Source organism: Stegostoma tigrinum, chromosome 4, assembly GCF_030684315.1.
Source record: "Stegostoma tigrinum isolate sSteTig4 chromosome 4, sSteTig4.hap1, whole genome shotgun sequence".
NCBI lineage: Eukaryota > Metazoa > Chordata > Chondrichthyes > Orectolobiformes > Stegostomatidae > Stegostoma > Stegostoma tigrinum.
In genome coordinates this window covers 110,620,383-110,642,950 of record NC_081357.1, presented here as the reverse complement: position 1 = coordinate 110,642,950, position 22,568 = coordinate 110,620,383, and the positions used below count along the sequence as shown (strand labels likewise).

At 40.5% G+C, this 22,568-nt stretch overlaps 1 protein-coding gene across 23 annotated transcripts in view; it reads left to right on the top strand.

The window, feature by feature from the left end:
* Window positions 1-22,568, top strand: part of LOC125452749 (myelin transcription factor 1-like protein) — a 402,372-nt gene that overhangs the window by 268,483 nt on the left and 111,321 nt on the right. For all 23 annotated transcript variants that reach the window (XM_059645600.1, XM_048531537.2, XM_048531532.2 and 20 more), the window contains one exon: window positions 7,916-8,127. In XM_059645600.1, the coding sequence (XP_059501583.1) occupies window positions 7,916-8,127 (212 nt within the window). The remainder of the gene's footprint in view (window positions 1-7,915; window positions 8,128-22,568) is intronic.

Genomic DNA, 22,568 nt, shown 5'->3' with positions numbered 1-22,568 from the left:
TAACTGAATATGTTTGGCAACTCACAGTTTTCTCTATAATTAGACAAGTAACTGTTCAGATTTTAACACTGAAAGTTTGATTGCATCCACTATATCATTTAATAAAGTTAACAGCAACAGTAAAGTTTTAGGACTCTCTATTTCTTGGTTTAATTTTCCCAACTTCAGCATTGACAGAAATGTAAAGATGCTGAAATTTACTTGGAGAGCTAGAGTTAACTTGGTCTCAGGTGACACCAATGCCAGGAGTGACCTATTTTGAAGGAGTCTCTACCAGAGAACTTTTAGTAATATACAGACATGGTAAGCCTCTTTTCTTGACAGCCATTTTAATGGGACACATCCGTGTGCCAACTGTGCTTTACCTCTGTGTGCTGGTGTTCCAACCAAAAAATGCACAGAAAGAATTAATTGGATAAATTGTCTTTTGTGGAATCAGAGGAGTGTTCATGGCTCCAAAATAAAACCTCATTTCTTTCTGTGATAATGGGAACTGCAGATGCTGGAGAATCCAAGATAATAAAATGTGAGGCTAGATGAACACAGCAGGCCCAGCAGCATCTCAGGGGCACAAAAGCTGTCGTTTCAGGCCTAGACCCTTCATCAGAGAGCCTCATTTCTTTCTACCTGCTTTATCCATCTGCAAATGCCTGCACCCCTGAGTTTAAACACCAACTAGCTGCATTACAAGTTCATGGCTTGTCATGTGAAGATGAGGCCATCAAATAGCAGAAACATCTTTGGTGTTGATCCAACTGAATTTTATTATGTAAAGCTGTTACAATCATTATTTTTCCTTTTATATGGCTTTAAGAGCAAAAGCTCTCATTGCGATTTTAATATCAAGCTACGAACCAGCAACATAAAGTACTGGAGAGAAAATATAATTTCAGGATCTGACCCTCAAACTTGAGTCATATTATATGCTGCGTAGTTTATTCAGGATTCCTGCAGTTGTGACTGGGAGAGGTTTTAAAGTCTATCTTGTATACCTGATGGCTCTGCCAATCATATCTGTTCTGTATTCTATTGAGGGTTGGCCACATGTGTCGGGAAGATTGAAGCCTGCATGCTGAAATGTTAAGTCAGTGTCAATATGTTTATTTTGGAAGGCATATTTAGCTGGGACGATGCTCCAGATTTCATCAGTGTTCTGAAGTTGGAGATGCCTTATATAAAATTCCTCTGCATACAAAGAACCATACGACGAGTTGGGGGATCTTGAAGGTCTCTGTGAATGAGGATCTGATACAAGTTATTTCTCTGTATCTTTCTATCCTTTTCAATGGAGAGGAAGCAATATTTGGGAGGACTGGTCGCCTCTGAACTGAAGTTGATTTCAGCATTTCAGAGGTTATAGAAAAGTTTGGTGTGGCAAGGTGGTTCCATGGCTAGCATTGCTGTGCCACAGCATCAGGAACCCAGCTTCAATTCTACCTTGGATGACTGTGTGGAGTTTGCACATTCTTCCCAACTCTGCGTAGGTTTCCTCTGAGTACTATGGTTTAATCCCACAATCCAGCGATATGCAGCTTAGGTGAATTAGCAATGCTGAATTGCCCATAGTGTCCAAGGATATGCAGCCTAGTTGGATGAGCCATGAGAAATGCAGGGTTACAAGGCTAAGGGTGGGCCTGGGTGGGATGCTCTTTGGAGGGTCAATGTGGATCTGGACCACATGAACGTAGGACTTGAGATAGGAGTAGGCTGGTTGACCCTTTGACTCTGCCCCACCCTTCAGTATGATCATAGTTATGATTATGTGAATGTCATCCCATTTTCCTGTCTGCATTGTATAAAATTTTACTCCCCTGTCAATCAAAAATCTTAAATCAATAAATTGAAATGGCTATCCTCCATTACCTGATGGGAAAGAGGAATCCATAGAATTGCCACCCTTTGTGGGGATAATAATGTTCCTCCTCAGTCCTGAAAGAGAAACCCCCTCTTAAATAATGGCCCCTAGTTTTAATATCCCTCTAAATTCCATGCTTGAACTTGTAATATGATTAGAAATTTCATCTTTCAAGTTAATGACCAAAACATATTTTAATAGTGTAAAGTGTGGCACTGTTGCAGGTTTATAATCCATGGATTTTGTAATTACATGTTGTCTCATCATTAATAACATGCATTTCCTATAAGACCGTAGGGCCACAAGACATGGGAGCAGAATTAGGCCATTCAGCTCATCAAGCCTGTTCCACCAATCAATCATGGCTGATATGTTTCTCAACTCCATTCTCCTGCCTTCTCCCTGCAATCTTTGATTCACTGAAAGATCAAGAAGCTATTTATTTCTGTCTTAATTACATTTGGTGACTAGGCCTCCACAACCTTCTGTGGCAATGAATTCCACAGATTCAGCACCTTCTGGCTGAAGAAATTCCTCTTCATCTCAGTTGTAAAGAATTGTTCCTTAACCCTTGGACCCTAGTGTCTCCTAGTTGTGGAAACATCTTGTCCACGTCCACTCGATCCAGGTCTCTCCATATTCTACAAGTTTCAGTTAGATCCTGCCTCAAACTTCCGAAGTCCATCCTGTACGAGCACAGAATGCTCGACTGCTCCACATATGACAAGTCCTTCATCACTGGGATCATTCTTGCCAACCTTCACTGCACCCCTCCAAGATCAGCACACCCTTTCTTCGACATGGATCCCAGAAATGCTCACAATCTTCCAAATGTAGTCTGACCAGAACTTTTTTACAACCTCAGCAGTACATTCCTGCTGTTGTATCCTAGCCCTCTTGAAATAATTGCTAACATTGAATTTGCCTTCCTAACTGCAACTAAACCTGTATGTTGAGAGAATCCTGAAGCAGGACTCCTAAGCACTTCTGTCCTTTAGATTTCTGAAGCCTTTCCCCATTTAGAATGTCATCCATGCTTCTATTTTTCCTATCAAATTGCAAAACCTGACATTTTCCCATGTTGTATTGCATCTGTCACTTCTCTGCCCAAGTCCTTCTGCAGCCTCTCTGCCTCCTGTTCCTCAACCTACCTTTGTGCCATCTGCCATCTTAGCGAAAATGCCCTTAGTTCCTTCATCCAGATCATTAATGTATGGCGTAAATAGTTGTGGCCCCAAAACTTATCCCTGCAGAACTCTACTAGTCACAGGCTGCCATCTGAAAAAAATCTCTTTATCTCCACTCTCCACCTTTTGCCAATCAGCCAATCTGCCAATCTTCTACCCACATCAGCAACTTGCCCCTAACACCTTGGGCTGTTTTATTATTTTGTAGCTGCCTATGTGGCACTGTTTGAAAGGCCGTCTGGGAATCCAAATAGATCACATTGACTGGCTCTCCTTTGACTAAGCTGCTTGTTACCTTCTCAAAAGAATTCTAACAAATCTGACAGGTGTAACTCCCCTTGACGAAACTGATAACTCAAGGATATCAATGTTAATTTTATCAGCATCTTTTCAAGCTTGGTTCCTTTTGGCCTGCGAGGTAACTTCAAAATTCAGTTGTAAGACCTTTGTTCTGGTGCCCAAAATATAATAGCTATATTGCAAGAGCAGGGGGTGCTGGGTAATTCAGTGACCTACACATTGGTCTTTGGCTTTTGGGACTAGTGATCAAGTTCAGAACAACAGTAATGAGACTTTCTCTATGCACTAGCATTTCACTACCCAATGTTAAATCAATCTCTAGTGCCTAATGGATATGAGGCCATTGCAAAAGAATGGCATTAGTTGGTATTAAATTGGAACTGACTAAGGATTTGTAACATCAGAAAATGTTACAATGTTGCAGGAAGGGTTGCTCATCTAAAATTAGGGCTGAAGTGCAACAGAGGGAAAGCACCAGCAACCATACCATGCCCATTGCCTGATCCTGGTGCTGATGCTGATTTTGGGCACCCAGGTTGATATATTCTCTTAAAATTGCATTACTTTGGTGACCTGAAAAAGAAGGGTCTAGGCCCGAAAAGTCAGCTTTTGTGCTCCTAATACGCTGCTTGGCCTGCTGTGTTCATCCAGCTCCACACTTTGTTAATCTCGGTTTTCTGTTTTTACTTATTATGTATGTTTGAAAATGGATACTTTTTAACTGAGCCTACCTATAGTCAAATCAGGGGCAGAAACTAGCTACTCAGCCCATCTACTATTTAACATGATCGTGGCTGATCTGTTTGTATTTGAGTTCTGCATTCCTGTCTACTTCTAGTAACCTCTTATTCCTTGCTTATCAAGACCCAATCCACCTCTGCCTTAAGCATATTCAGTTACCCCATTTCTACTGCTATCTGAGGCAGAGAGTTTCCAAAGTTACTTAAACATATGAGAAAAACGAAGTTCTCACCTCCGTCCCAAAATGATGAATACTCATTTTTATGGAGCTCACAGTTTTGGAGCCGCCCACATTAAACCCCATCCGCCACATTTTTGCTCACTTCCTCAATTTAACTCTATCTGTCAGCATCCTTCTTATATCTTCTACATAGCATTATTTTCTCTCTATCTTTGTGGTATCTGCACATTTATCCACCATGCCTTCATTCCCCTCCTTGCAGTTATTGATGAGAATTGTTGAAAGCTGAGGCCCCAGCACAGATCCCTGATGAACTCTACATATCATATCCAATCAATCAGAAAACGATCTATATTTTCTTACTCTCTGATTTTCGCCAGTCTGCCTACATCTTTGATCTATTCTAATATATTATTCCCTGAACCATAAGCTGCTAATGGAGATGTCATAACCTTTGACGTAGCACCCTGTCAGATGGAAATCCAAATACATTACATCTACAGGCTCCCTTTATGCATGGTGTATGCTACTCTTCCAAATACTCTAATAACTTGGTTAAACACATCCTGATTGCTTCTGTTTACCTTGCATCTTTCAAACTGCATTTTCTAGCAATAACCCACTTAATGATCAAATCTGACACGTCCTCTGTGATAGATATAAAACTGACTAACCTCTAGTTTTCTGTATTCTGCCTTCCTCCCTCCTTGAACAGATATGTTATAATTGCGACATTCCAATCTGATGAAATCTTTGCAGCATTCAGCAAAGTTGAGAAAATTAGCACCAATGCTTATACTGCCAACTTAGCCACCTCTTTTAAGACCTTAGAATAAATTCTATCAATACGCCAGGGGGTGGCACGGTGGCTCAGTGGTTAGCACTGCTGCCTCACAGCACCAAGGGCCCAGGGTTCAATTCCACCCTCGGGTGACTGTCTGTGTGGAGTTTGCACATTCTCCCCGTGTCTGCATGGGTTTCCTTCAGGACTCTCTTTCCTCCGGGTGCTCTGGTTTCCACCCACAATCCAAGGATGTGCGGGCTATGTGGATTGGCCATGCTAAATTGTCCATTGTGTTCATGGATGTATAGATTAGGTGGGTTATAGGGGGATGGCCAGTGTCGGGCCAAAGGCCTGTTTCCACACTATAGAGATTCTATGTCAGGTTGTAACTATATCAGTTTGCTATTTTCCAAAACATTACTGATATTAATTTCACCTAGTCCTTCTCTCCTTTCCATCTCCTGGTTTACAGCTGGAATGTTTTCAGATCCTCTGTAATGAAGATAAATGCAAGTTATTTCTACGTTTCAACTGCCATTCTTTTTATTATCTTCTATTAATTCCGTATATTCACTCTGTGGCAGATCAGCACTTCATGTAGAAACTCTTCCTATCCACTTTTGCATTTCACCCTAGCTTCCTCTCATACTCTAAGTTCTTTCTTCTGATTAATGTTTTAGGCATTTTGTTCTGTTCTTTATATTCTATCTGGTCATCTGAATGGCTGCAAACTTTTGTGCAGTTGTATGCTTTTTCCTTAGGTTTGATGATTTTCTTAACTTTTCAGTTAACAGCAGATGGCGGATCCTCTGGTTAGAATGTTTCTTTGTGTATGAATATACATATTCTGGGTATTATGAAATAACCTCTCAAATGTCTCTCACTGCTTTTGTATCGATCTATCCTGTAGCCTAATATCCCAGTTCACTTCAGTGAGCTCAACTTTCATAGTTATCCTTAATTAATTTGGAAATACTATATTAGACCTACTCTTTTCTCTTTCAAATTGAAGATAAAATATAATCATACGCTGTGGCTGTTACCTATGGTGCCTTTATTTGAGGTCACTAATTAATCCTGTCACAATACACAAAGCCATGTGTTATCTGATCTCCTGGTGGCCCCAAAAAGTGCTGCTTTTAAAAATATCTCAAAACCATTCTGTGAACTCAGGATCCAGATTGCAATTGCCAATCTAAATTCTCCAGCTCATTCGCAAATTGTCAACAAGTACCCAATATTTCTTTCTGTGCACTTTGTTCTACACTGTGGTTACTTCAAGACAAACTGTAGACCATCTCTCCAAGTGACTTATTTCACTTGCCATTCCATATCTCCAGCCATACCAATTCTACAGTCTGATCTTCGAAATCATTCTTGATTAACAGTGCTATCCCTACATCTTTACCTAGCTTCCTAATTTTCTTGACTGTCATAAACCTCTACAATCCTTGTTATCATGCAGTGATCTCCATAATGGCTATCAGATCAAATATTTAAACTTCACTGTATACTATCAATTTCTTTATTTTGTTACGAATCCTGCATGCATTCAGATACAAAGTCTTTAGTTTTGCCATTTTGTTATCTTTGTAACATCTCATCTTGGCTATTGGTGTAACCATTCTGTCCCTTCTTGCCACTGTCTGACCTTCATTCCCTATATTACTACTTTCTCTCCCACCTTGACTCTACCCCTTGATTTTCTATATCTACCTGCACTTGATCATTCACCACCATTGTTCAGTTTGAAACTCTCTATAGTCAGATGCTTCATTAGAATAGTGAACCTAGCACAGTTCAAATACAGACCATCCCAACTTGCTCCATTGCCTTTGTGAGTGCCTCTCAAAGCTAAGCCCACTTTCTCCCACATCAGATTTTGATTCACATATTCGTATCAGTATCCTAATTTTTTAACTTTCAATTGCAATATGGCACAACCATTAATCTAGAGAGTAATACCCCTGAAGTTTGGTTTTTCAAGCATTTGTGATAGGAATTTGAACCTTCTTTAAAAGCAAAATAACTTCTTCCCTGTTACTTCTCAACTCATTGGACACTGTTGGAGCATGTTTCTGTGTGTGTTGAAATCCTCACATGTGGTCTATGTTAGCAAACATTGACACACTGTTAGCTGGTGATGATCTCAGCTGAGCTCAACACATAAGAAACTTCCAGAAGTGTGAGCAGCATATTTGGTGGGGAATATGGGAGGGTCAGGTGACAACGTGGAAGGCTTTAAGCGTCCCTAATTCTAGAGTAGTATGTTTAAATCTTGTGCCTAAAAGCCACCGCAGTGAGCTCTGTTAATGTCTAAAAGATCAGAATCTGAAGCATGGCTCTTTCCTGGCTTACATAATTTAAAGCTTGGCTGAGCAGCACTGATTTCTGCTGAGCCATTAATGGATAGATTACTGATGAGATTTTTCACCGTTAAAAGAAAATTATTAATGACTCGAAGTCGTATTGCAAGTTTGAATTCGCTTCCATTATTAAAATCATTTCTGTTGGAATAATGTTGTGCCATCAAAGAACATGCATAATCAGAATTACAGGCTCAGTTCTTTTGCTAATTATAAATTGTTTAGATACCAAGGAAGTGTGAAGACTATAGAGTGAATTTTCTGCACCAGGGTTCCCATTGCAGAAGCCTGACCAGCAAGAAGAACATCTTCTTGCTGAGAGGCTCAGGCTGCAAATGTTTCATTTTGCAATATATGCTCCCACTGGGGTCAGATCCACGCGGGCAGCCCCGAAGTGGAAAATGTTCCCTTAGGCTTTACTCTACAAATGTCTTGTGAACAAAGTGTAAACACTTTAGCAACTATATAAGAAGCATAATTTACATATCTCTTTCATTTTAGGCCTATGTGTTTTGTTAAGCAGCTCGAGATACCACAGTACGGCTACAGACACAATGTTTCCACCACCACACCTCGGTCCAACCTGGCAAAAGAACTGGAGAAATATTCTAAGACTACTTTTGAATATAACAATTATGACAACCAAGCTTTTGGAAAACGAGCTATTGCTCCCAAAGTTCAGGCTAGGGATGCATCACCCAAAGGGTATGACGGTAAGAAAAGTAATTTTTTTTATTATTATTGGAAGAGCAATAATATGTGCTAAAAGGAAAATTGTTCTCAGGAACTAAAGCAAAGCAATCCTTGCTTTTTCAATTTATGTTGTACTCTGTGTGTAACTATTGCTGACAGTGCTTTCAGATGAGACGTCAGGGAGTAGGACAAGAGACCTGGCTGGGAGTATGAAATTGGCTGGGATGGTGAGCCTGTCTCTTCTTTTCTCTACTAATGGCATTGGGGTGCATTTGCTGAGGCTAGTTGAGGCCCTTAATTGGTCAGTTAATGGCTGACCTCCTCCCACCACTGGCATAATCTGTTAGCAATGAGTTAAGTGAAGAAATTGCTTGGCAAAACATTACAGATCTCTCACAGAGGACCCTCCACTTGCCTTCACAATAGACCACTCCTACACCTCATTGGAGCTTCCCAGTTTGGCCTCAAGCAATCCCCAAGTCTTTACCCTTAATTTTGGCCACTTACCATGAAGTCTGCAGCAGTCCCAGTTGTGGTTACTATTTGCTGTTGTATTGCTGGCCTTCTGTTTAGCCACCAGCCTTTAGGGGGCTAGATTTTCCCCCAACAGGGTGGCAGACAATTAACTGCCTACTCAAAAACCAGCCATGGTTTCCATGGTTACTGGGGAAGAGGTTACCCCTGACTCTTCAGACAGTGGAGATGGCCTCTTCATCCTCTGCATTGATGGATATGTCTGGCACAAAGTACTTGTGAATGTACCAACAGCTTTAAAAGCTTAGTTGCACAATAACAATCAAAATTGCGTATACCTTTCAAAATTAAACAGAACTACATTGAACTTCAACACGCCCTGTATCTGGATGAGAAACAGGACCGAGGAGGAAGGTCAAAGGTTTAAAGGTCTTGCAGACAGTCACTACAGAAATACACCTGCTGCCATATGGGATCAGGTGCAGTCAACTTGACCTTGCTAACAAAGGGGGCCTAACCCCCATGTTTTAGGACCTCAACACAAACTGGTGACACTGAGTGCGATGTGTTTAGGATCACCAGATCTACGGGTAGAACAAAAAGTGATTCTTAGGATCCTGCCACCAGAAATTTAGGACTTCTAGCAAAGTGCTCAGCTGAATCTCAACCCAGTAGGAAATTTCCACGTTAAAAATGATGAGCTGTTGCCAGCCATTGCTTTCTTCCTCCCAGACCTGCCCTTGTGGCCTTTGAGCTACTTCTGGGTATGTGACCTACATCACTATTAAGAAGTAACAAATAAGGAATACCCAAGTAAGAACTAGGAACACTTTGTTCTAGTCCTGCCAGCAGCTGCTTTGATCATTGCTCACTTATTGTACCCTGATTGAGTAAAATCAGACTTCATACTTTCTAAGTTAGAATATTGAAAGAAAGCAAAAACATCATGTAGAAAAGTAAAAAAAAATTTAAAATGTGAAATATTATTTGTATTGCATATTTAGAGAATGTGTCTTCTTTATGTTTGTATTCGTATGTATCCCATTATTATAAACATTGAGATGGCAGCATCAAAGTGTGACATTTAATGGTTTTCTTTCTGAAGAATTGTATTATTCCAAGGAATCCTACTGAAATTTGACAGCAAAAAAAAATTGCAAGAAGGTGAACAGCAAAATGGATTTCTTGGCAGCTTTAGTTTAGCCCCGGAGGAACAACACTTCTTCATCATACATAGTGCCAAAATATGAATTTCTTATCACTGAAGCTTGAGTCAGACATAGTGTAGAATCTTTTCTGCCATGTGGCTGAGATAAAATTGGCATAGCAGTCAGGTAGTGGTCATTGTGGCTGCTGGCTGCATGTGTGGATTATATTCGATTCATTCTGATAAGAGAATTGCATAGGAATGACTCTGATTCTTGAATAAATAGTCACTTCTGTAATGAAACAAAGGATGCTTGCAAAGGGAGCCAAGGACAGGAGCTGTTACGGTAAGGAAAGTTCTGAGAAGGGCATTTGCAAGACTACATTAGAAATAGGGAGCATAAACTTAGAAGATCATTGTCGGGGGCAGCAGTGCATCCAGGTCCATTGTAGACATTTCTCAGTAGGGACTTGTTAAAAGTGGACAGCGCATTTTTTTGCTACATTGTTTGTTGGTTGGCTCGACAATGCCACATATCTGTGAATATTGCCTCGTTCTCCTCAATTTATCCTGATTAATTCACAGGACAGCTTCTAGTGAGAACTAACTGGGTACCTCAAATAAGAAACAGTGGATTCTCATTTCTTTAAGAGTAACATTTAGGAATATTTCTTTGTCAGGTATTCTGTATCTGGCTGAAACAGTTGCTGAAAGCAATCTGCTTGTTTCAGTGTAGAATTGGAGTAAATTTCCAAAGTTAAAAACTTGGAGTCAAATCAGCAAAGTGGAAGCTGAAAAAATTAAATATTTGTAATAGTAAACATGACTGTCTGTAAACAGTTCCACGCCAAAAGCAGTTGTCATACATCACTAGCTCCAATCTCAGTGCCTCCTCCCTGACGAATCTTCATTCAGCCATCTCTGTGTGATCTAGGCGACTGAAGGTGCTCTCTGCATTGATGCTGCCTGCCTGTATGGAGAGAAGATGAAGCATACCCTGTGCCAAATGGAGAAAGCTGCTGCCTGTGTCACACACCAATACCGCAGTATGCCAACATTGACGTTTCCAGGTTTTTGTCAGGTTTAACCCTCATTTTGGAATTGATCCTTCTGTGAAAGGGGATAGGGTAACAATACTAAAATCAAAAGGCTGAGTTAAATTCGTTCGGGGATGCAGTTTACAAAATAACCAAATTCCTTAGGAACAAAACATTAGTGCACTTCTTTTCCATTCAATGTAAGGTAACATGTTAACATCGTTGTATTTTTAGTCAAAAATTAGCAAATCTCACGCTGTTCTGCATTTTAAAAGTAGACACCTACCCAATGTTTTATCTGTGTTATGTTTAGCAATTTAACAGTGGAAGCTTACAGTTATCAAATATGGTTTTGAGTTTGCCATCATCTTTAATCAATGCTTTGGCAGTATCTTTTTGATTGTCCAAGACAGATCGTCCAATCAGTATGAGCAGCTAGGAAATGAGACCCAATATAGATATCTAGCAGAGTTGAGGAGACCTGAATTGGCACAAATACAAACCATGTCAAATCAGCCAAGCCCAGTGGAAAAGAATCATCTGCTTGGCACTTTTATTCATGACAAGTTGAGGGACAAGAGGGTCATGTACTCTCAGCTACGAAGCGAGACAAGAAGAGTGATTTTAATGCACAACAACACACAGCATCTGTATATGTCTGGCATAACACCATTTTCTGACACATGTCCTCATTATAGATGGTGATCTGAGAGTCACATATGTACAATCAATGGGACTCTAGACAGTTGTAAAGCCTGCCATTTAATTGAAATCATAGTTGGCTTGCTGTTACTCCTGCTGTGACCCAGGAATCCAGATACTGAGATGCGCTCGCCTGAGAGCATCTGTCACCTAAGACATGCAGTGTGACATGGATGGCTAACTGACTGAGTTTCCCTGCATGACATGCTTAGTAAAACTATACCTCCTGATGACTTGGGCGTCTCTCCAATCCTAGAATATCATGAGACTAAACACCAACAGATCTGAAAGGAGGCTGAGAGGGGATCTTGCCGATATTTTTCAATACTGTTGCGTGAGCATTAAGAGAAGAAATTTCTTTTTTGGAAAAGTGCTTACTGATGTGGGAATGATATCTGCAAAATTCCAGAAATTATATCTGCAAATTCCTCAAGATTGCAGCTTATTTATCAGCAATGTTTAGTGACGATAGACAAAAATTAGTAAGCAGTCATTAGTTTCGATTTTATTCCTCTGCATTTGTACACAGCTAAAATTTATAAGTTGGAGCAATACTTTCACAATCCTATATTAGCAACCCATTCTGTGCCAGAATAAGCCTTATGGAAAAAAGTCTAGAATTGTGGATCTTAGACTTTCTTTACCAATAAATTCCTGTTACTGTTTTAGTGGAAGAGTTGAAACATTTCCTGAATGACATGGTTTGAATACCCCAGGACTAGTTCGACAGCTGTTAGATGAACTGTCCATGGCGTTGAACAAGATCATCAAGAACCTGTTCACAACAAAGTGGGAAGTTATAAGGCACAGAGCAGCCAATTTAAGAGGCGTTTTGTAAGACTACACAGAAACTCTGTGCACAAGGAAAAACAGCATAACTTTAGTGATCATCAATAATGTAATTAAGCCTTACTGTTAAATTTGTGGGGGAGTTTAAATCAGAAATTAAGTTACAACAGTTGCATGAAGGGTGTAGAATGTAGAAGCCAATGCAGGTGGTATTTAGCCCTGAGAGAAAGCGATATATATTTGTATGCAAGGGAAATTGAAATATGCAAATACAAATTGGGTGTGTGGAAATATTGAATTTTCTTCTTTGGTTAGTGAGCAATTGGATAATTACAAAGTAAGCAAACTGATCAGATAGAAATATCCTCATTAGCAAAACTTCAGCATTTTTTTCATTCAGATTAAAGTAATAGGTTAATTTACGTTTTGAGTCAAAAGTCAGCAATTCTTGTATTGTTCTGTATTTTTAAGGAAAATGCCAAACAAGTGTTTTATCTTATGTTTGTTGATGCAACAGTGGAAATCTATGATTAACAAATGTGAGCTTTTTTTGGGTTTGCCAGCATCCTGGACCAGCGCTTTTCTGTATTAACTTGATTGTCCTGGAGAGATTGCCCAAGTTAATTTGAGCAACCAGGCAGTGAGGTACAACATCAATATCAGACAAATTTGGTAAAGTATGAACTGGCACATATTCAAACCATGTCAAATCAGCCAATCCCAGTGAAGGGGAATTAGCCCCTCTGTTGACTATTTCAGGGTAAGTTAAGGGACAAGAGGGCCAAGTAATTGTAGATACCAAGTGAGAATGGAAACGTGATTTTAGTACATAACAACACAGTATCTGTATACCTCTGGCATAACCCCATTATCTAACATGTGTCTTCAATGTCGATTATGTTCTGAGAGTGGAATGGGAGGCAGTGGGTTGTGTTATGAGGAAACAGTATGCAGATATCTATTAAATTTCAGAAGAGTAAGAAGCAACTTGATTGACAAATATAAACTCCTGGGCATTCCTAACCAGGTAGATGTAGAGAGAGGGAATGGAAGAATCTCCTATAGTGGAATCTAGAACTAGAGGTCATTGGTCAAAAATCAGGGGTTTCCCAATTAAAATAAAGATGATGCAATTTTTATTCTATCAAGTTAAGCCCTTGGAAGCCTTTGTGAAAAAGTGACGGAAGAGCAATTCTTGAATATTTTTACAACGGAAGTAGGTAGATTCTCATTAAGCATAGAAGCATTGGCGTATGTGGAAATGCAGATCTGAGTTTACAATCAGATTAGCCATAGTCTTAGTGAATGGCAGAGCAAACTCGAGGGGCTGAATGGCCTACTACTGCTCCGTATGCATACACCTTGCACGTCATCAGGTATGCTTGAATTGATCAACATGATTCTTGAGAAGAATGCTACAGTAGAAAGAACTGGGACTGTGCTTTGAATGTTAGTTTTGCTGAGGTAGTGAAGCTGACTTTTTGTTAAATGCATTTTACATCTCTCCTTCCCATTAATTTTAGCGTAGATGTTTGCAGTTGCATGGAGGTGTATAATAAGGCTGCAAAGTTAATTGTTAGTTTCCTTCAAACCGGAGTTGTGATGGAGCATTTAATATGTTTTTGTCTGCTAGGCACATCAGCCAATTGTTGACATTTGGAGTGGATTTAGGAGGGAAAGATTCAGCTGAAGGAATTGGAAATAAACATGGCAACAATCACTTCGAAATATTGGCCCTCCATTTCATCCTGTGATACAGCGATAGTTAAATTGGTAGAGCCATAGAATCCCTTAAGTGTGAAAGCAGGCCATTTGACCCATTGAGTCCATACTGACCTTCCAAAGAGCATCCCACTCTAACCCACCCTATTCCTGGAATCCCGTATTTCCTGTGGCTAATCCACCTAGCCTGTACATCTTTGTACTGTGGGAGGAAACCGTAGCACCCAGAGGAAACCCACACAGACACGGAGAGAATGAGAAAACTCCACACAAATTGTTGCTTGAGGGTGGAATCGAACCACCGAGCCACTGTGGTGCTATTGTTCATTAAATATTGCTGCAAATTTTTAATTGAATAGAGAACGCATTGACAGTACTCATTGGAGAGGAGTAAAAAGTTAACTTTATAGACATGAAATGTTAACATTGCTTCTCTGAGGCCCAATATCGGACCTATTTTTACCGACCTCCATTTATAAGCGTGGCTCTGAAAGTGTGAGCCACAGTATCCAAGGATAGATCCCATCTGGCCTATAGACTTGTCTGCATTCAGGTATTTCAAGATACCCATTGCTTCCTGCTTCTGTATGTTGACCTGCTTGAGAGTATCCACACACCTTTCTCTAACCTCAACATCTCTCGCATCCCTTTCTTTGGTGCATACCGATGTAAAATTCTCATGAAAGTTCTCAGCCATTTCCTCTGGCTTCATAATCTTCAGATAATCTTCCTCCTTTATCCTTGAGTGGTCCTACTCTTTCCCATCTACCCTGTTGTTCTAAATGGGATTCTCCTTAACCCTGCTGGCCAAGGACATTTCATATCCCCTTTTAGCCCTCTTAGCTCCCTTCCTAATTTTTTTTATATTCTACAAAGGCTTCATTTGTTTTTAGTGGTCTAAATCTTAAATATGCTTTTTTTTGGAGCTGCTGATGTCTGAATGTCAGTTTCAGATTAGAGAAATGTAAATTACAGAGCATTAGATCTAGAGCATCCCAGACTAATATTCTGAAAAGTTACCAGATTTGAACTGTTCACTCTGCTGCCTTCCCACAGATGCTGCCTGACCTGCCAGACCAGTTAAAGATAGCAGATTTCATTCTGTAAAGTAAGTTTTTATAGAAAATTACAACATTTGACACGGTTACCAGCTTTTTACTGAATTCAAATTTCAACATCTGCGACATGCTGCCTGATTTGCTGAGTTTCTGCAGTAATTTCTGAGGCAGCATGGTGGCTCAGTGGTAGGCACTGCTACCTCACAGCTCCAGGGACCTGGGTTCGATTTCGCCCTCCGTGTCTGTCTATGTGGAGCTTCCATATTCTCCCTGCGTCTGTGTGGATTTCCTCCCACAGTCCGAAAATGTGCAGGTTAGGTAGTTTGGCCATGCTAAATTGTCTGTAATGTCCAGGGTTGTGTAAGTTAGGTGGATTAGCCATGGGAAATGCAGGAGTAGGGAGATGGACGTTGGTGGGATGCTCTTTGGAGGGGTGGCATGAACTTCTTGGGCCAATTGACCTGTTTCCGCATTGTAGAGATTCTATGATTCTGTTTTGGTTTCAGATCTCCAACATTTGCAGTTCTTTGTTTTGTAATACTCTTGCTGATGTTGAAATTCAAAATCAGCAAAAAGCAGTTCAAATGGTATCCATGTAAAATGTAATAATTTTCTGTAAAAACTCACCTGTTTCACTTTGCAGAATGAAATCTGCCATCTTTAACTGGTCTGGCCTACATATGACTCCAGACCAATGTGGTCAGCTGTAAACTGTCCCCGGGCAATTATATATGAGCAATAAATGCTGATTTAACCAGTGACACCTACATCTTGTGCACAAATTTATTTTAAAAACTGCAATCAAAATGTGATTTAGAAATAATTTAATAATTGTCTAATGCCAACATTAACTTTTAGATGAACAGAACTTTCCAAAGTTTCCTGCATCCTGGCTTTGGTAGATCACTCGGAAAATTCTATTCTTTTGCACTGATTTTGTTCTGGTTCAATATCTGCTAATCTCACACCAGGAATGATCCAATTAATGTATGCTTTGTTCATTTAAAGATATATCACAGGATTACTCAGCAGATGGGTTTATATAAATAAAAACAAAACACAGGTGTTTGAAATCTGAATCAAATGCAGAGAATACTGGATTAACTCAGCATGTCTGGCAGAAATCTGTGGATAGATAGAAAAAGAGATTTACATAAAGATTCAGCTACTTTATCGTTACAGGATCACAACTTCTTCCTCCATGTGCAGCAAACACAACTGTGCAAAGGCTGCTGGTTACAGGCCCTCCTTCATTGTTACTTGTTTACTCACATATGTCCTCTTAAACTGATATCACAACAGACTTGATTGAGAGACAAAGTTTTTGAGAAGATCTGTACCTTGGGTTGAGGATGATGCTGTAGACTTGCTTGCCAAGCTGGTGTGTTTGATCGCAGACGTTTTGTTACCCTGCTAGGTAACATTGTCAGTGAGTCTTCATTGAAGCGTTGGTGTTCTGTCCCACTTGTTATTTATATGCCTCGGTTTGCTGAGGTGGTTGGCATCATAGAAGTGAATGAGATAATGATATCCTTTGACGTAACAGCACTGTTTACATCATTCAAGTTAAAGAGACAATTGCCACGCTGCTGGATGAATCAGGTGATCAGACACCCCACAGCACGAACAGCAACAACAAGGACAGCACCCTGAAACTGCTGGATTTGTGCCTTATAACCCACTTCACCTTCAACTACCATATATTCAAACAAATCAACGGAACGCCAAGGGGATCCCTGATATCAGGACCGAAAGCAGAAGTGGTAATGCAAAGATTAGAACAGACAGAACTCCCAAATATCCAAGCCAAACTCTGGCTCCACCAGTAGATGACACCTTCGTGATTGTCAAACACACAAGACTAGAAGAAACCCATCAAAGCATAAACAACATCCTCACTGGAATAAAATTCACAAAAGAAGAAGAGAACAATAACCAACTACTCTTTCTGGATGTAATGGTGGAACATAAGACAAACGGGGAACTCCAGACTAGAGTATACAAAAAGACCACACATCTGGACCAGATACTTAATCACACCAGCAATTACCCCAACACCCATAAACAGAGCTGCATCAGGACATCATTCAAACAAGCCACAACATACTGCAGCAATCCAGAATTTTGCAAATCAGAACAGAGTTTTTTAAAGGAATGGATACCTAAGAAGCACAATCCGCTGTTACCTCTGCAACAGGCCATAACAGGAAGACACAATATGGCCAGACATACTAGTCACCCCACGTTACATCAGAGATATATCAGAGTTGACGACAAGACTACTCAGACCCCTAGGTATCAGTATGGCCCACAAGCCAACAACCACCCTACGACAGCTACTTACGAACGTAACGGATCCCATACCCCCAACCAATAAAACCAATATAATACACAAAATACCATGCAAGGACTGTGAGAAACATTACATAGGCCCAACTGGAAGAAAACTGACAGTAAGGATATATGAACACCAACTGGCCACCAAGAGACACGACCGACTCTCACTGGTCCCAATACACACAGGCAAAGAAGGACATGAACACATCCATAATAGAATAAGCCAAACAGAGACATGCCAGGGAATTCCTGGGGGCCTTGCATTGCAACCGGAACTCCATCAGCATGCACATTGGACTGGGCCCAATATACAAACCACTGAAAAACAGGACTGCAAGTGATACCAAACCACCCCAGCAAACTGAGGCTTATAAATAACAGGCAGGACAGAACACTGACGCTTCACCGGAGGTGCACTGACAGGGTTACCTAGCAGGGTGATGAAACGTTTGCCATCAAAAACACCGGCTCGGCGATCATGTCTATAACCTTGATTGGGGAACATTTGACAATGAGGCAAAAGGCTTCTGGGGGAGTGATTCACGACTTAAAAGATGGAAAAGGTATTGAAACTCTTACCCAATGAGAAAGAAGAAATTGAAATACGGGTTTGTTTATTTGCAGCCTGTTTTAAAAGATGTTGTACACATGGAAGAAAATGGAGCAGAATGGTATTTTGCAGTTGAAAAAGAACCTGTTCAGTTTTCCTTGTGTTCAAATTAATTCAAGAAAATATTGAGTGGGTTTCTAATCCCAATCCTGTTCGTCCATGTTTCCTCTCTGCAGTCTGCCAAGGCGAACCTTTATGCCTCGGCAAGAAAAACTCCTCCATGGCCTCATTGGTTTTCCTGGCCCGTGTACCATTCATGGATGAATACATGGACAATTTCCAGCTTTCTGTCAATGACAGTAGCTAGGGGTTGTGCAAGAGTGGTACAGGGTGTCTTATCATTACTCCCTGCCTGATGTTCATTTTATGCGTTATGGATACTGAGATCACTCGCTGACGATGAGCTGTGTGTGGCAGCAGCCCAAGTGAAGACAAGGCCTGGTGCTTGGGGGTGGAGGAAAGACATGGGGAGAGATGCTCAAGCCTGAGATTTGTTGCACTCGATATTAAGTCCAGAAAGCTGCAGAGTCCTTAAGCAGAAAATGAAGTGCTGTCCTTCCAGTTTGTGCTGAGCTTTGATGGAACACTGCAGTAAGCCTTAGACAGAGATGCAGGCCAGGGAACACACTGTTGTGTTGCATCCTTAGGTGCTAAATTATAACCAATTACCTTGACTCTTGATTGGTCAGTAATTGTCTCCACCCCAAGTGAGTATTCCTTATCTCGAACACAAGTGATCTCCATTCATCTTGACCCTGAATGATCACTACTTATCTGATCCGTGGGCGATTGCTATTTATTAACCAGCAGAGATGCAATGGACCAAGTAGCCACTTTCTTTGCTGGAACTTTGCATGATTTGGTTGCAAATATATATGATAATCATATATGTTTATAAATTATCATATATTTTTGAAAATATATAATTTATGTATATATATGTGTATGTATTTTGTGTGTGTGTGTGTGTGTGTGTGTGTGTGTGTGTGTGTTCAAACTTTGAATGATGTTTTTCCATCATTGTTTTCTGGAAATAAAGTGGAAAGTGTTCACACTTGGAGACAGTATCCATGTTTACTGTCATTAAACTATGAGTCTCCAAGTTCCCAAGAAGATATTAAGAATGTTGGTCCGTAAACACATGCTTTAATTCGTTAATTTACCTACAAGATGATAGAGAGTTAGGGTCCAAAGGGTAAGTAATCAGCATCTCCACCCGGACACAGAACCCAGGTGATTCACATTGCCCTTGAGATGAGTTTTAAAAGAGTTTGGGTTTCAAAGATAACCCTGAAACTGCCAGACACTGGCAGCCTGTCAGGATTTAGGAAAGAGAGAGCAGCTAAAGTCTGCAAGTCTCATTGGTTGACCTTACAGGAACGTGAGTGGAAGTTTGATCTCAAATTGGAAAGACCAATTTCGAGAGGATTGTGAAACTAGGCTGCAAGATTTATCGAGTTTATGCTGCAGGGCGAATTGTCAGGAAAACTCCCACAATGAATGTCAGTTCACAGGTTAAAAATTAAAGTTAATAAATGGAAGTAACTGCTGAGGAGCTAAGAATTACTTCAGACTGCTTCAAGGCAAAATGGATGTCTATTTAAGAGACAGTGTGAAATATACCTGAGAACTCAGAGTTACTACAGTATGGAACAGGCCATACGGCCCACTGAGTCCACACTGAGCCTTGAAAACACATCCCACCCAAACCCACCATCGTCCCTGTAAACCTAAATTTCCCATGGCAAAACCACCTAATTTACATGCCTCTCGACACTCTGGGCAATTTATCTTGGCCAATCCCCCTGACGTGCACATCTTTGGACTGTTGGAGGAAACCCACACTGACATGAATAGAATGTACAAGCTGCACATTGATAGCCACCCAAGGGTGGGATTGAACCCAGGTTCCTGATGCTGTGAGGTAGTAGTGTTAACTACTGAGCCATCATGCCACCCCACCTTGACTTCCCTAAGTGGGAGTTTGGTTGTGTTAAAAATAAGAGAATGTTCTGCTCTGCAGTCTAAAGCATTAGTTGCCCTCCAAAAAATATAGAGTTCAGTCTGTTTGTTGGAGTAAAGTCTTTAAAAGGTAAAATCTTCTCAGGTCATCCTTCCAGTTCAATTTTTAACAAAACTGTTATGGGGCTATATAGATCACAACAAGATGAGCAAACGTAGATTGCTGCTAAGGAATGTCTAGCATATAAAAGCTTGTAGGTGCCATTTTCATGAGAATGATAAACTGAAGTTCTGTACAAATTACATAGCAACCTTCGAGGACCACACAACACGATGCTGAAGAAGTAGAGGGTTCTCCCCAGAGTCCTGGCTAATTGTTAGCTGAAGATTTTCACTGGAATTGAACAGACCATTTTGAATTATCAGAAAATAATTTTGTAAGCAAAAGATTGCCGAGTTGTCAGTGTGCCATTTGACATGGTAGAACAATACAACGTGATGATTATAGTAATTGTTGCGGATCACGTGATGCATCTCTACGATGTCCCTAAATGTACTTAGCACGTTTTGGACAATGTGTATGATTTGGTGGTAATTGTATGGTAAAGGGAAAATAAAAGAACCATTTTACTTCTTCCTTTTTCGAGGAACTAAAATTACGTACAAGGACATGGTCAAGAAAATCGCATGAACCTGGGTGCAGTTAATAATAGACTGGCATATTGAGTTTCATTGCACCTGGGGAATGGAAACAAGTCATTTGGTCTATGCCAGTGTTTATGTATATCAGGAACCTCCTTACACCAATTTCAGATAATCTAGAAGTGTATCCTCCTATTCCTTTCTCCTTCTTGTGTTTATTTAACTCCCTTTAAATATATCCGTGTTATTTGCCTCAACTACTCCTTGTGGTAGCAAGTCCACATTCTTGCCAATCCGTGGCTAATAATTCTCCTGAATTACCATTTGGATTTTGTTGTGTCTATTATGGGCAGATTTCTTGCAGGACAATGGGTATCTCCAGACCAGAAGCTCTGTGTTCAAGTCCCACTTCAGGATTTAACCGTAAAAGGTGCACACATAATGTGGCCAGCTGGCTGACCATCACATGCTTGATGGTGGAAGGTTAAATATTTCCTAGACAGCTAGAACATCACTGCAGTACATTGCCAAGCATAATCATGGGCCAATCCTCCAGCAGCCCACGGTCACTATTGTCATTTTAAAACGTTGTACCTGAAGAGTGAGAGAGACGAGAAAGAGAGAGAGAAATTATTGTATATATATATATGGTCCTGAGATCTGAATTCCCTACGAGTGAAAATAACTTTTCTGGCAATACCCCTATCAAATCTCCCTTTCATTGAAGCATCCCAACAGGCTGTCTCTCAGCAGTTTCTTTTTCAAAAGAAAATGGCCTCAGCCTGTTTGGATTCCCCTTTGTTTTTGATTTTCCTTTCAATCCTAGTACAGACCATGGGAACTATCACATAAACAAAGATAGTTAACTGGAGTGAGAAGTTCACAGACACTCACGGGCCGGGGAGAAAATCAAAAAATGCAGGCACAGAGAGATACGGAGGATCTCACAGAGATCAAAGAACATAAAAAATGGAGATACAAATAAAAGGCGAAAAAAGAGAAAACTAATTGTACAATAAGAAATATCCGGGAAACCTTTAGTGCACTCAGACAGGGAACTAAGCGTAGGCACATTTTGGAACAGAGTAAGAGGATAAGTAAGCTGGAATCTTATAAGGGCAATGAGACCTTAGCTGCTAGCTCGACAGTCAGTAAGAATGCTGTATGACCTCATTCCTCAGAGGTTAGCCACTTCATCAGTTACTAAATGCCTTCTGATTGAGGGACCATTCTTGTGAGCTTGCAACGCACCCTCCTACCCCACACACCACCACCAATCAGCACCCCCTCATATTGTAGGACAAGGGCCTTTAATGGGCATTGCTGTTCAGGGGACTCTCCACAATGGGCTTAATTGGGATGGAGGTAAGAGATGGTAGAGTTCCCACTCACCACTGTCCAACATATTTAAGTGCTTCCCCTCTCACTAATGGAGGGTAGAAGATTCAAGAGCAGAAAGGAACTACAAGGGTCATGTCTTATCAATCAATTTCATGAATGAACTTGCTGCTTTTGCAAAATGTATATGAAAGAAGGTTAACAGTGCAGGTTTCATCCAAAGCTTCTGAATTTTGCTCTAATTTACGTAAGCTTTTGGACTCTGGAAAACAGACATGAAACACCTGCCGAAGTTTAATACATAGTTTAGAAGTATCTTGTGATTTTTATGTGACTGTCAGCCAACTGCAGTTGTTGGGTTTTACCGTGAACCAAATGGCCAGAGACAGAAATCTTAGCTCTGCAAACTAGTTCAGCCGAGCACTCGTGAATGAGGTCATTGCAGAGTATCTGAGACTTACCACACTATCATTGCCCAATGCCACCTGGACTGACAGGATGATAAGAGTGCTCTGGGGGAAAAGATGATCGCGGTTTACTTTTTACATGCCAAGTATGTTTCAGGAACCTATTTCTCACAAGATTCCCAATCCTATCCAGTCCAGTTTGAACTTTACATTACCAAGGAAAATAATCCTGTATT